The sequence below is a fragment of the Myotis daubentonii genome, chromosome 4, assembly GCF_963259705.1.
Source record: "Myotis daubentonii chromosome 4, mMyoDau2.1, whole genome shotgun sequence".
Classification (NCBI taxonomy): domain Eukaryota; kingdom Metazoa; phylum Chordata; class Mammalia; order Chiroptera; family Vespertilionidae; genus Myotis; species Myotis daubentonii.
In genome coordinates this window covers 115,907,253-115,922,180 of record NC_081843.1, presented here as the reverse complement: position 1 = coordinate 115,922,180, position 14,928 = coordinate 115,907,253, and the positions used below count along the sequence as shown (strand labels likewise).

Sequence of the window (14,928 nt, the reverse complement as noted above, 5' to 3'; positions counted from 1 at the left end):
GCAACAACCCCTGTAAAGCCAGTCGCCACAAACAGCAGTGTCCGTGGTGCTTTGTTTGAGGCGGGGGGTCGGGGGGTGACTAGCTACTTTTTTAAGAAGCCAGACTAACATGGAGAAGAGTCATGAGAGGAAATAGAAACCCTGTTCTATTTGGTGATGGACTGTGAATAGCAGTGACGGGGACAGACCTCCACCTCCTCTGTGCTCCTGGCTCTGTGGTCACACTGAGAGGGCGGCCATGCCCCAGGCAGGGCAGGCACAGCCTCGGTTCAGTTGCCATTAAATACACGCGGGTGGTCACGTGGGGCCTTGGGAGCAGGCTCCTCCGCGGGCGAGGGCAAGGCTTTTGTTGTCCTGATGCCACATCAGCTGCAGGCTGATACTTTTTTAAAATGTATTTAATTGATTTCAGAGAGGAAGGGAGAGGGAGAGAGAGATAGAAACATCAATGATGAGAGAGAATCATGGACCAGCTGCCTCCTGCACGCCCCCCACTGGGGATCGAGCCCACAACCCGGGCCTGTGCCCTGACCGGGAATCGAACCCTGACCTCCTGGTTCATAGGTCGATGCTCAACCAGGGAGCCACGCCGGCCGGGCCAGCCTGATACTTTTATGAAGTAGAATAAAAACGTGGGGGTGTGGTATTTCTGTAAAAGTTCCTAAACACTTTCCGTTCCTGGACTCGGCTCGCTGAAGGGAATAGCACAGTCCGTGGCCAGGCCCTGCCCCCTCGTGGCCCCGGCATCCCACCTCACAGACGGCGCCGAACGTGGTTTTAACACGACTCTCTCTCGCTTGGGCTAGAACTTCCTGGACAACTTCCCCAGCACTGACGTCCTGTCCTTCGTGGCGCGGATCTTCCTGCTCTTCCAGATGGTGACCGTGTACCCGCTCCTGGGCTACCTGGCTCGGGTCCAGCTGCTGGGCCACGTGTTCGGGGACCCGTACCCCAGGTGAGGAGGGCTCCCCCACCAGCAGGCCTTTGCCGATGAAATGTCACTGAGGACATGTCCCTGCGGAGCTCTGGAAATAGAACTCCTTGTGCAGTCAGTCCCGGTGGCTCCTCCCGGTGGTGGGTGAGGGCTGTGCCGGGACAGTGACCCCCTGACGCAGCTGCACTGACCCGCACGCCGCGGGAAGCTGGAGGCAGAGACCCTGGGTGGCCTCCCTTGAATGAGGCGAATGCTGTCCACTCAGTTACCACAGGCGTGAGCTTTCACACGCGGCCGCTGCCGTCGAAGGCGAGGCACCGAGTCAGTTTAGGGTCTTTGCCTGCGTCACCGCGCTCTCGGCCTCTCACTGGCGATGAGCTGTGAGGCTCAGGCTCCCGGGGCGTCCGTGGGCCCTGGGTCCCCTGCTCGCTCGCTCAGTCTCATCACAGCCATCCTACTAACCAGTACCGAGGCCTGCCCTGTTTATGGGGAATACGTTATCTTAAGAGAACTTGTGGATAAAATTTGACCAAAAAGATTGTTTGCAGTAACCAACAAACAAATGGTCTAAATCAGTTCTTCCTTGAGGTGGACGGCTGCGGTCTGCCCTCCGTTAAACAAGGAACTCGTTCTGAATGTGTTGGTCATAAACCATAAACTTCTAAAAGCAGGAGCCGGCAGCCGGTGCTGGCGGTGCCCGTCCGGGAGGAGGGTTCGGAGATGTGAGTCAGGTGCCGCCGTGTGTGCCCGGCTGCGTTCACAGGCCCCGGGACGCAGCGCTGCAGGGAGGCCAGAGGGAAACGCCCAGGCGCATGCGCTGGCCCTGCTCGCTGCCGCCAGCTGCCTGGGGTGGGCTGTGGGCATGTGTTTCCTTCTTGGGGAAGGCCTGGCATTTCCCTTGTGCTCATAGGACGTTCTGCCCCCACCGCCAGCGCCACACGGGCGTTACCCCAGCGAGAGCCCTCCGCGGACGGCGCCTTCAGAGCCAGCCCTGTGGCGGGCCCTCAAGCATGTCAGACTCGCGGGCGGCGGGCCGCGTGCCTCCTTTATTTCCGCCGCGGGTCTGACATGCTTACACACGCTTAGGGTTTACTGAGGGCCCAGGAACTCCAGTGTGTATCTGTCAGTATTTAACACGCAAGAAAGTAAGACCAAGAGTTTTAAAAATATTAACTTCTTTAAAAAGCACTAATCAAACCACTACTTAACATCAATAACATGTTTATGAATGATAGCTATTTCCAAAGTAACTTCCGTTTTATATTTTCAAAACGCTTTAATGCCTGATTTACGATCATTGGGTTCTCTTATCTCCTTCTGAATTCAGACTGTTGTGCCGTGTTGTGTTCGTGTAACTGTATGAAGACAGCGCGCCTGCACACGGACACGCAGGGGACCCCGGGTCCACCTGGGACTTTTCAGGGCTCGGGGAACCTCTGCCCTGGTCCTCTGCCTGCCTGGCCGGGGGCAGTTCCTCGGACGTCAGCTGTGTCTGACGCTCCGTCACCTGTACCCGCTGTCTGTCCTGTGGACGTTTCTCCGCGTCCCCCAGGGGTCTGTGACCGCGTGTCTAGTCGTGTGCACGGACGGTTCACCGGGTTCCCGGATCCTCCAGGTGTTGGCACACTCACTAGATGCGTCAGAACACACACCCCTAGTATCACCGCCGGGGCCGCCGGCGAAGGCTCAGGGGGCAATCACCGGCCCTGAAAGTCCTCACTTGTTCCGGAAACTCCATTTGGTCATTGGCCACACAGACCACCAGTTGTTTTCCTTGACATGACAAGTGTCATTCATTTCCAAGAGTGCCCGGCACATGCCCGTCGGGAGACCTCGCCTGTGGCCCTCAGTGAGTGACAGTGCTGTTGGGGGAAGGCGAGGTGTCCCGGCCGGGCTCCCGGCTCCTTGCCCGGGACACCCTGGTCTCCGGTCCGCGGCGGGGCCTCGGACGTGCCTCCTGTGGGACGCCCAGAGAGAAGGTGTGTGCCCAGCCGAGTGTGGCACAGCTGGTAACCTTGGCTCCTGGCCCGGGCACTGCCACAGCCTTTCTGAGGGTCTGGCACCGAGGAGCAGGCGGGACCCGCACAGCCCCCGCCCGCCCAGGCTGCGGCCGCACTCTGCCCTCCGTCGCTTTGCAAAGCGGTGATGTCTGGTGTGCTTATAAAAATAGCTTTACCTCGGGGACGTCCTGAGGGCGCGGGAACTCCCCTGGGTTGTGGTTGCACTTGGAGAACCACCACTTCGGAAAAGACACACATTCGTTTCCTTTCGTGACACAAACACAGAAGTAGCCAAGCCCCCCCCCCCACACACACACACACACACGTCTCCCCCGGAGCGATTCTGGGGCGGAGTTTCTGGGGAGGGGTCAGAGCGGAAGCCTGGGCACCTTTGTCGTTCTCTGGGTGTGTGACTCACCGCTTCTTTGTAGGAATAACTTTCTTATTTTTAAGTCTGTGATCGTTATCGGGGATTAACGAACCTCTGACAGCTTGGGCTCAAAGTTGCGCGCGTACCTCAGCTTGGCGTTTGAGAGTGAACGTGCTGGGGAAGTGGGGCTGTTTGCTGAGCATCAGGTCTCATCCGCGTCTTTCTTATTTGTGTCCAGATTGACCCCCAGACCCTGTTAGCGCCTGGCCCATGGACTGGGCGGGCATTCTGTTCATGGTCAATGCTGAGCAGCCTCAAGTGGCTGAGTCTGAAAAATAAAATCCTGCCCGTTTTCCTTTGTCCTCAGTTTAATGTATCTACTTATAAAAGTAAAATAAACACCTTAAAGACATGGTGACATACAATTTGTTAAACATAGAAAACAGAAAAAATGACCCCAGATCCCAAATCTTACAGAACCGCCATTGCCCGTGCAGTCCTCCCTCTGACGACGCCCGGTGGTTTCGGGGTTCCCGCTGTCACAGCCCCGCCGGCTCTCCCACGTGGCCCAGACCGTGTTTGCCATCTGGGTGCCAACGAGGAGGGTTCTGAGATTTTCATTGGGCTCCGTCCGTCTAGGGCACTGCTGTTCGTCACGGCTCTCGCGATGGGACAGCGTTGTCAGGATTTGACTGAGCGGGACTGCGGGTGGGAGCGTGGCCTCTGACACGGCGGTGAGGGCGGGCCCGGCGCTGCCTCCGCCTCCGCGGGATGTGACCGTCATGTCCAGACGTCCTGATTTTAGACACGTTAACGGCGAAGTGTGTTCTCGCATCAGTGGTGATAATGTGCCTGTTTTATGTTTATTTTCCCCCCAAAACGCATCACCTAGCATTTTCCACGTGCTGGTCCTGAATCTGATTATTGTGGGAGCTGGCGTGAGCATGGCCTGTCTGTACCCCAACATCGGCGGGATCATAAGGTACTGCAGGGGCTGTGTGCTTCGGGGTGCTCTGTGCGGGGGGCTGTGTGCTTCGGGGTGCTCTGTGCGGGGGGCTGTGCGCTTCGGGGTGCTCTGTGCGGGGGGCTGTGCGCTTCGGGGTGCTCTGTGCGGGGGGCTGTGCGCTTCGGGGTGCTCTGTGCGGGGGGCTGTGTGCTTCGGGGTGCTCTGTGCGGGGGGCTGTGTGCTTCGGGGTGCTCTGTGCGGGGGGCTGTGCGCTTCGGGGTGCTCTGTGCGGGGGCTGTGTGCTTCGGGGTGCTCTCTGCTGGGGGCTGTCCCAGTGTTGCTGCTGTTTATTTAATTGTGTGAGATTTCAGGGTTTCATACGGGAACGTGCACGTTCTGCTGTCGCTTACGTCTCGTCTTCCATTCTGCTCCTTTCCAACTAGAAACGCCAGGGCCCCTGAGCTATGGGCACTGCCCGTTGTTTCTCTCGTTGTCGTCTGCTGTGTCCCTTTCTTCTCACCCGAGTGAAAGTGATGTCTCATCCATATTGCATCATGTCTTAGGCACCCGGGAGGTCTCTTATGTGCCACAGCTGTGCCCTGACTTTCTGCTCAGGAACACGGTCCAGGGAGAAAGGTCCCAATAGGAGGTGAAGGAGGAGATCTGACTGCGGGGGGTGGGCACACGGTACAGTATACAGACCTGGAAACATGGAAACCCACACCTGACACCTATGTGTTCATGCTGACCAGTGTCACCCAATAATTCAATAAAATAAAAAGAACATAGTCCAGTGTCAACTGTCGTCAGAAAGGAAGAGTCCAGGTCCCAGAGGGCTCTTTCCTTCCTATTTTCCCAAAGACATTGTGTCGTTTGGGGAAAACATTGAGTGATGGGGAATTGTGGTGACCCCGGACCTACAGAAAGCAGGGCTGAGTCACTGTCCCAGGGACCTTCCCCGAGAGCGGCCAGCAGCACGCTGCCTGTGGCCACACGGACAGGTTCCGAGTGAACTGTTGCTAGAGAGCCGGAGGCAGTGCCGTTCCACAGGCACGGGTGTGGGCCTGTTGTGTACCTTTGATATGGATGCTGAACACTGCGAGGTGGTCATCTGCTCACCTTTAAGGAGATGCACACAGCCCCTCACACACGCAGATGCCTAATCCTATATAATAAAAGGCTAATATGCAAATCGACCAAACGGCGGAGCAACTGGTCGCTATGACGCACACTGACCATCAGGGGGCAGACACAACGCAGGAGCTGCCTCCTGGTGGTCAGTGTGCCAGAAGCTGGGCTCACGGCTGGCTAGTGCAGCGGTGGTAGAGGGAGCTTCTCCCTCCTCCGTGGCAGTTGGACATCCCAAGGGCTCCTGGACTGCAAGAGGGTGCAGGCTGGGCTGAGGGACCACCCCCCCCCCCGTGCACTGATTTCATGCACTGGGCCTCTAGTTAGTTTATAAAAGATCAAAGCGAGAGAGCCCGTCTCCAGATGTTCCTGAGGAAGTCGCCCGGGTTCGCGGGACGAGTAAAACTCTCTCTGCGAGCAGATGCCGTAAAGACGAACAGGAAATAATGGTTTATAGTAACTTAGCAGGTAAAATGATTGGAACTCCAGTCAGCAACAATGGATCCAATGGGCCTGCTGCCTCCGACTGGGGAGGGTGAATTACGCTGTCGTCCCCTTTCTTGTAAACCAGAAAAGGCGAACGAAGTGCAGGATGGCTCTTCACCCCAGGCTTCCTTCCCAGGTACTCGGGAGCCGCCTGCGGCCTGGCCTTCGTGTTCGTCTACCCGTCCCTCACCTACATCCTCTCCCTCCGCCAAGAGGACCGCCTGACGTGGCCCTCGCTGCTCTTCCACGCCCTCCTCATCGTCCTGGGCCTGGCCAACCTGGTGGCTCAGTTCTTCATGTGACACTCCTGCCGCGCCCGGTCTCCACCCCGTGCGCCAGCCACCGCCGCGGAAAACCTGAGAACAAGGGCAACAGCCACCCACTCGCCCCTGAGCCGCGTGGCTCCGTGCGGGGAGGGGACGGTGGGGACGCTCTGTCTCCACCTGCCTCCTGTCACTCGCCTCCTCACTCTCACTGAGTCCTGGGCGGGAGGCGTGCCCTTGGGAGCGTCACGCTGTGTTGCTTTTAGATGTGAGGTGGGCGGTGCGTTTGGCGACAACGAAGACTCTCAGGTGTCCCCGCCGGGACTCGGCTGTTCCAGGGCTCACTGCACTCCCTGCCGTTTTGTCACCTGATAGACGATGGTTGCAGTTTGCCTAAACCTTTACTGTTTGGGACAGTAAACCAAATACCTCATTTTCTAAAAAGACGTCTCCGTGGCATCAGTGTTAATAGACTGAATTTTTAACCATGAAAAAAGAAAGAAAAAGAAATGTCACGAGGCCCCACGGCCACGAACTTTATACAAAATAAATGAACTAATGGAGTTTGTTGCTGTCTGACTTCTCTTTTGTTTCTAATCTGGTGACTTAGATCAAAATTCTAGTTCCCCAAAGTCGAGTGTGATTGCCCCATCGGCCGGGGGGGGTGTCTTCTGCCCTTGGGAAGAGGGTCAGGGCAGGGCCAGCGGGAAGAGGGGAGGAAGCAGAGCCACAGGCCCCAGGGGAGAGGGGCTGGAGGAGGGAGGTCTGCCTCCCAGTGTGATTCATTCCCACGGGGCAGGGCTGGCTCTGGGTGAGGGGTGCCTGCAGGAGGAGACCCCCACCCGCTTGTGTCACTGGCGGCGTATTTCAGCGAAGCCCTCACCCCGTCCACAAACGCAGACTTCCACCGAGGACGGTTCCCCAAAGCTCTGGTGTAAAAGGCCTCATTGGGAACGTGCCCAAGCAAACACACAAGCAGAGTCACGGCTGACACCCCGAATGCCAGCCCCGGATTTAGTAGCGATGAGAGGCAGAACCTGCTCTACGCACCCGTGTTCCTTTCCCCCAGAATACTTGAAGCCACTCGGTCGGTTTGTCGTTTCACCTCCACAGCCTTACGAGGCACTCACGAGCCTCTGGAAGGCTGTACCTGGCGGGGGAGGCAGTGGGGGAGGGGTGGTGGCGGGACCTGCGGGGGAAGCGGGTGGGTAGAGGCGCCCCGTTCGGGTCTGGCTCTGTTGACCTATCTCAGCACAGGTGACGGGAGCACGCGTGTCTGTGCTGGGCAGTCCCTGCTCCGCGCTTCCGTCTTGTCTGTCAGAGCCCTGGGAGTCGGACGCCGGGGGCTCCTTGAGTCTCAAAGACTCGATCCCTGCTCACCCCAGTGGCCTCTCTCATCTCTGAAAACAAGTTTTCAGCTCTGGCTGGTTTTGCTCGATGGTTAGAGCATCGGCCCGAGAACTGAAGGGTCCAGGTTCGATTCCCAGTCAAGGGCATGTACCTGGGTTGCTGGCCCAGGTCTGGGCGTGTGCAGGAGGCAACCAATTGATGTGTGTCTCTCACTTCGATGTTTCTCTCTCCCCCTCTCCCTTCCTATTTCTCTAAAAACCAGTAAAATATTTTAAAACTAAATCTATAATAATAAGAGCATAATATGCTAATTAGACCAGACATCCTTCCGGACGACCTTCCGGCTGAAGCAGGTGCCCGAGGGAAGCCGGTGCTGCAGCCAGGGGAAGGAAGGCCTCCTCTTGCACGAATTTCGTGCGCCGGGCCTCTAGTGAATAAATAAATAATAAAACTTGAGTTGGCATGGCCTCTTGTCCATACGCTTGACGGTTTTCACACACGGAAACATGATTTGATCTGTTCTTGCCCATTGAATGACCAAAGTGAACAGGACAATGAATGTATTCGTTACTGAACAAAAAGGCAACGTGGGCATTTGCTTTTTGTTTTCTCCGAAAGACTGTGAAACCCGACTCGGGCTCATCTGAATGGCGCTGCCTTCTTCAGTTTCTTGTCCTGAAAACCACCCCTGCCTGGGGCTCAGCCTGGCCGGCCCTCTGTGCGGTGGGTGTGCCTGGCGCCCACGTGAGGCTGAGGGACACGGGCTCATTCAGACCCCCGTGATGAACTGTGGTGACTTTCTGCCATCATCGCTCCGCATTTTCTAATTCCATTTCTTTTACTTTTTGCTCTGATGTGGTTAACTTTAGTTTCTGTGGATTTAGCTTATTTAACACACAACTGAGGACGTTACCAAGTTAAAGTGGGTTTTCTGGAGAAGTCCTCCTCCGAGAGGCTCTCGGTGGGTGGAGGTCGGCTGGTCCCGGTCAGAGGACACACACTGACACGATGAGTGACCATCCCACCAGCGTCGTCACCGACCTGAGAGGTCCTGGAGAGAGAGTAACCCCACCGCCCAGGGGGCACCTTAAAGGGAGTCTTTTCTTGACAGTCAGTGTATTTACAAACAGTCAGCTACTCCGTGGGGCGGAGAGGTTTTTGTTTCTACTTGGAGTTCACGAGGAGAGGTTTCGTCTGTGTTTTGATTTATTTTCATAAATAACCGAGGGAACTGTCAGTGCCTGGGAGGACGCACAGGTGTGGAGACGTTCATGTCCAGGAGGACGTGCGATCCAGTGGCAGCGCCGTGTGCATGGTTGGCTGTGAACAGGGGCTGCTGGAGACAGACACTGACCCTCCCAGTGGGCGCTCGGCGGGGGCTGCGAGAGGCGCCGGGACCACGCCAGGACCACGCCGGGACCACGCTGGGACCACACGAGTACCACGCCGGGACCACGCGAGTACCACGCCAGGACCACGCCGGGACCACGCGAGTGCCACGCCGGGACCACGTGAGTACCATGCCAGGATCTCTGTCACGCGTCTCCTAGCGACCACCCAGAACTTCAGACCCTGATGCATCACTTCAGGAGGCTCTTGTGGAAGGGCTGCCTTTATGGGCGAATTCCGTGGAAGACGAGTTTCACGAGGCGTGTTCCACGGCTTGTCTGCTGTGTTGTCCTCTCTGCGTCCTTAGCCCTGTGTGACTCCCTCGGTGCCTCTTGGCCGGCAAAGCACACTGACTTGCGGGGGCACAGCAGCCGCACCGCGGGCAGGGCAACCCGGCTGATGCCACGGAGCCTCCTCCGAAGCCTGCTGAGCGCTGAGCGTGGCGGCGGCAGGCGTTCCTGCTGAGCAGAAATCTCGAGGCTGCGTGTTTTCCGCACGGAGGCCTGGCCTGCTGCCTGCCAGAGCCCCGGGGGGGGGGGGGGGGCGGGACGCTCTCTCCTCCCAGTTGCGTGCCCCACACGCTGCCCCAGTCTGCTTGACACCTAAACAGCAGAACTGCCGTCGGGTTGCGACTTGAAGTGAGATGCTGGCCGTCCCCGGGGACTGCGCCCGACCTCCCTTCGGACCCTGAAACCTCACGCGTTGCACAACGCCTGGCGGGAACCTCGTAACCCACAGGCTCCCGGGAATGTCGTGTGTTGTTCTTTAATGAGAGAAATGCAATCAGCATGGTTTTGAAGAAAAACAACTCTGGGATTTTGTTTAATTGCGTTTTGCTGGGAAATGCTGTTGCCTGACCCGGCCAAGAAAGCAGCTGAAGCTCATCATCCTTCTGCCAGGCCTCCCCAGGGACAGTGCGTGTCCCATCGAGGCATCACGTGACGGGCGCCTCTGTCCCCCAGGCGCCTCTGTCCCCACGGGCACCTCTGTCCCCACGGGCACCTCTGTCCCCCGGCTGGGCTGTCTCTGCCCCCCGGGCGCCTCTGTCCCCACGGGCACCTCTGTCCCCCAGGCAACTCTGTCCCCCAGGCGCCTCTGTCCCCCAGGCAACTCTGTCCCCCAGGCCGCCTCTGTCCCCCAGGCGCCTCTGTCCCCACGGCCACCTGTGTCCCCTCGGGCGCCTCTGCCCCACAGGAGCTTGCAGTCGGCCTGGTAGGTGAGTGTGGAGAAAGGCCTGCCTTGCCCTCAGGCCTGAAGCCTAGCTGGGGGAAGGTCATGTCTACCTGGTAGACGGCTGGTCCTGTAATAAGAGATGGAATGAGCCCCCCAGGAGGCGGTGAGGGGAGTGCCTGGGATGAGGAAGTGCCGCCCAGCGGAGGGCCACTGGAATTAGACTTGTGGTGACCAGTTGGGGAAGGAGAAGAGCCTGCTTCCCTGCTGGATGTGAACGTTCAGGCCTGGAGGAGCGGGTGCCCGGCCCGTGGCCCCCTGAGCCCCGCCTGCAGCCCTGCATCCTCAGCCCTTTCCCACCGCCCGGCTTCCCTTTCCTCTCATTGTCAGAATCACCGACACACTTCCTGCTCCGAGGCTGGGCTGGCAGCCGCATCTGGCAGAGCTTGCTGACCAGCCGGTGCCCACGGAGCAGGAAAAGTGCCGGAGAGGCACAGGGCTGGCCGCTGGCGCCGGCTTTGCCGCAGGCTCACCGGGCAGACCCGCTGCAGGACCCGAACCGGCTTCTGGACCCTGCGTTTCTTCCTTTGCAAACGCGGGCGGTTCTACTACGGCCACTCCCGCCCCAGAGCAGCAGGGCACTGAAGCACCTCACTCACTGAAGCTCGCCGGTGCCCGGTCAGGCGTCTATCGCTACGTCCCGGGACGCCCCGCGGCCGCCCTCGCTGGCGGAGGAGCTGCGGGGGAGAAGAACCTCGTCTCCCTGTAGCTCAGATAGGGCTGTCCTGGGAGCGCGGAGACACCTGGAAATCGTAGCAGCGATTGGTGCATTCGTTACATCACACAAGTGAGGACTGTTTAGTCCCAATTTTATTGGCAAAACCATGACTGCATTCCGTGCAAATAACCCCACTCCCAGTCCCAGCCGCCATACCTGAGCCTGTGACTCACGGGGGTAGGAGAGAGAGAGAGAGAGAGAGAGAGAGAGAGAGAGAGAGACTGTAGAGGCTGGGGGGTCCGAGGTGGGGGGCAGGCTGGGGGCTGGAGGCCCGGGAGAGGTGGGGGGAGCTGGGGTCCGGAGGTGTGAGTGGCAGGAGCCCTCTCCTCGAGAGGCGGGTTTTTCTCAAGGGCCCTCAGGTGATTGGACGAGGCCCGTCCACGCCATGGAGAGAGAAGCCCCTCACTCAGCCCATGGATTTCCGTGTTCGTCTAAAGCAACGGTTCTCAACCTGTGGGTCGCGGCCCCTTTGGCGGTCGAACAACCCTTTCACAGGTCGAACAACCCTAAGACCATCCTATTTACATGACGATTCATCACAGCAGCAACATGACAGTGATGAAGTAGCCACGACAATAATGTTATGGTCGGGTCACCACATGAGGCACCGTATTTAAAGGGCCAGGAGGTTGGGGACCATGGAAGCATCTTCACAGCGACGTCCAGACGTGCTTCGCCAACGCCTGGCTCGCGGGGCCTGCCACGGCGACACCGGATTCACCGTCACACTCACCAGCTCCCACACCAGGAGGGCAGGTTGGGACCCTCGCCCTCCTCCCCCCGAAGCTGTGGGCGTGCGGGGGGCGCTGGGCGGGCCGTGGGAGGGGCCTGGGTGTCTCGGGTGGCAGGTCCGCGGGCAGTACCTGGGGCCCCGAGGGATGAGGCCCGGCGGGAAGGCCACGGGGACCAGCCGCCCCGGGACCGCAGGGGGTGGGAGCGGATCGCGGGCCGGGCAGCACCCTGGCCGCAGGCTGACCCCGAAAGGTAGCATCGGGTCGCATGTGAGTGACGGCTCTCCCAGGGGACGGAGCCTCTGATTACACGTGAGATGGTTCTCTTTCTCACACGAGCGGGGCGTTTTGCGGTTTCCTCTCATTGTGCATTGTGCAGGGCCAGGTCTAATCGTCTCCGACAGCCGCTCCTCCGGCCCCGAGGCAGCCTCAGTGGAGTCCGTTTGGCTGCTGTCTTGGTCCTTTTCAAATGGCTCTCGCGGCTCCTTGGTGTCCGATGACTTCTTGCCTGATGGCGGGAGCGTGGTTAATGCTGGCCGGCGACCCAGGCTTAGCCGCTGCAGAACGGTTCCGGTTTGTCCAGTTAACTCGCCGGAAATCTCGGCGGAAAAGAAGCTGAGATTGGGGAGCTCCCAGGGTTCTGAGCCCCGACCTGCGCCCAGCGCAGCCCCGCCACCTCCTCGGCTGCCTGGAAACCAGCCACGCGGCTCGCTCCTCTCCCCACACGCAGCCTCTCGCCTGCTGTTGGCCCCGGCGCCTGGTCAGACGCGCGTGGGCAGTGGGGGGAGCTGTTAGTGGAGGGAGTGGAATGCCCGACAGGATAACGAATTCGTTGTAACAAATCAAACTACAAACAAAATGGAAGAAACTCGGTGAATGTTTCTCTCGAGACTGCGGGGGTCAACGCAGAGGCTAAGAGCCATGGAGGCCTGGCCGGGTGGCTCCATGGTTGAGCGTCGACCTGTGAACCAGGAGGTCAGGGTTCGATTCCCCGTCAGGGCACAGGCCCGGGTTGCGGGCTCCATCCCCAGTGTGGGGCATGCAGGAGGCAGGCGATCCACGACTCTCTCTCATCATTGGTGTTTCTATCTCTCCCTCTCCCTTCCTCTCTGAAATCAGTAAAAATACATTTTTTAAAAAGAGCATAGAGGAAATTACATGGAAAAAGTGGGAGATTTGACCATATAAAACTATTACACTGTCTAGACCTAACAAGTCATAAACTCAATCAAAAGAGGAATATCAAACAGGGAGATGTTGGCTCCTGCGTGGCAGAGCAATCTGGAAGCACAGAGGGAAATCCACGTTCCAGTTCAAACAGGAGACAAGAACGTCAAAGCAGACGATTCACAAGAGAGGAAGGACCAACAGCCATCAGATGACGAAGAACGACCAACAAGCAGAAAATAACGAGTTATGGTTCTGTTGCTGACGGGGTTCAGGGAGCTGAGTGCCCCCCTCCTACTCGGCTCTTCTCTTCAGAGCCAAGTTCTTAAAGCTCCAAGTGAGGCAGTAAGTCAGTTTCTTTTTCTGCGTTTTAGCCGTTTCCACCCTCCCTGGGGGTAGCTTCACACAGCCCCCCGTGCCCCTACAGCGGTGGCCGATAGGAGGGCAGAGACTTGGAAATGGCTGCAGATAGCTATTCTGTCACAACAGGCAGAGGTCGAATACGTGTTATTAATCTGAGGCGTGTGCTCTGCATGTCGCCACAAGGATTATGAAATTGGTTGAGCAGGATTATTGATTTGGCTACCGTTTTCCCAAAGGCCCAGAGAGAAGGATGGAATGAGGGTCAGCATTGTCGTGGACAGCTATGTAACGGGGTTGAAAATGTCTTCTTTCAAAATCTTTTCTCTCTTTCAAAAAGCTATCAGTTGAGTCCTGGCTGGTGTGGCTCAGTGGAAAGAGCGTCAGCCTCCGGACTGAAGGGTCCCGGGTTCCATTCTGGTCAAGGGCACAGGTCCAGGTTGTGGCCTCAGTCCCCAGTGTGGGGCGTGCGGGAGGCAGCCGAGCCATGATCCTCTCTCATCATGGGTGTTTCCATCTCTCTCTCTCGCTCTCCCTTCCTCTCTGAAATCCATAACAAGAAAATTAAAAAGACAAAAAAACGACGAGTTTATTCTCTCTGAGTAAATTTTAATAAATTAGCTCAGACCTTAAAACAGAAAAATGGCCAGTCATGTTCGTTTCAGGATCTCACTGCTTTGTGCTGTGCTTGCTGATCACACGCCAAGAGTTGGAGCTCGTCACATAGGCTGACCTGGCAGAGCCGCCCGCCCGCCTGAGGACAGGTGCTTGTCCTGGGCCCGGATGCCATGGGCGAGGCCGCCCCCTGCCCGGGCCTCAGGTGGACACAGCAGGCCTTGCTCAGAGCACATAGGGGCAGCGCTCGGCTCGGCCGGTGCAGAACCGGCCTGATTTTCAAATGTAAAGGGTCCGGCCGACATCCCGGGAAGAACAAACCAGCTGGCGGATCTGGAAATTTCCTTCACAATTTCTGGAGTTTTCCTTTGAAACGTGCAGCCCGTGTAGGAAGTCGTTCCAGACGCGAACTAGTTGCAGAGGCCTCTCTGTCTGGAAATAAGAACCGAAAGGATTGTCTCTACTGGCCCAGGGCTTCCTCCGGCAGCAGGGAACTGATACAGAGATTTTTACTGATGTCCGAGAGGAAGGGAGAGGGAGAGGGAGAGGGAGAACATCCACGATGAGAGTCATGGATCGGCTGCCTCCTGCACGGCCCCTGCTGGGGATCGAGCCTGCAATCGAGGCATGTGCCCTTGACCGGAATCGAACCCGGGACCCTTCAGTCCGCAGGCCGGCGCTCTATCCACCGAGCCACCCCAGCCAGGGCGGCCGGGGACGTTTGGCTGTGCCCCGTGTCCCGGTGCCCCCCGGGGAAGGCGGTGGCCCCTGCTGTTTCAGGAGGTTTTTCTAATGTCCCTCATCGTCCAAAGTGACCTTGGAAACGAGTCACAGGCTCCACACCTGCTCTGCACGTGGGGACGCGGGGCCCCAGGAGGGCAAGCCAGGTCCTGCTCGTGCAACCAGGGGACGGTGGGCTCGCGCGGCCGTGGAAACCTGGCCAACGTGGAGCTGAGGCTTCTGCTCCCTTCGGGACCCGTCCTGTCCGTCATCTGTCCCCGGGAGACTGCTCCTGCACGCTCCCCTGTGGAGCCCCTCGAACTGAAACCGGCTTCTCCAGGACCCCCAGTCAGGAGGGGGGGCCCGCTGGCCAGGGCACTGCCAAGAGAGCCCACCGCAGGATGGAGGAGCTGAGGGTCATGCCTGCAGTGGCTGGACCCGGGCGGAGGCTGCTGTCTCGGACGCCTGTGCACTCAGGGCTGGCTGTTGTTTTCCTTTTCAGAAAAACTTAAACTCTTTGC

At 58.3% G+C, this 14,928-nt stretch overlaps 1 protein-coding gene across 4 annotated transcripts in view; it reads left to right on the top strand.

The window, feature by feature from the left end:
* SLC38A9 (solute carrier family 38 member 9) overlaps window positions 1–6,693 on the top strand; it is a 39,154-nt gene extending 32,461 nt beyond the window's left edge. For all 4 annotated transcript variants that reach the window (XM_059695038.1, XM_059695037.1, XM_059695036.1 and 1 more), the window contains 3 exons: window positions 807–955; window positions 4,197–4,286; window positions 6,001–6,693. In XM_059695038.1, the coding sequence (XP_059551021.1) occupies window positions 807–955; window positions 4,197–4,286; window positions 6,001–6,166 (405 nt within the window). In that variant the 3' untranslated portion in view covers window positions 6,167–6,693. The remainder of the gene's footprint in view (window positions 1–806; window positions 956–4,196; window positions 4,287–6,000) is intronic.
* Window positions 6,694–14,928: the final 8,235 nt, after the last annotated feature.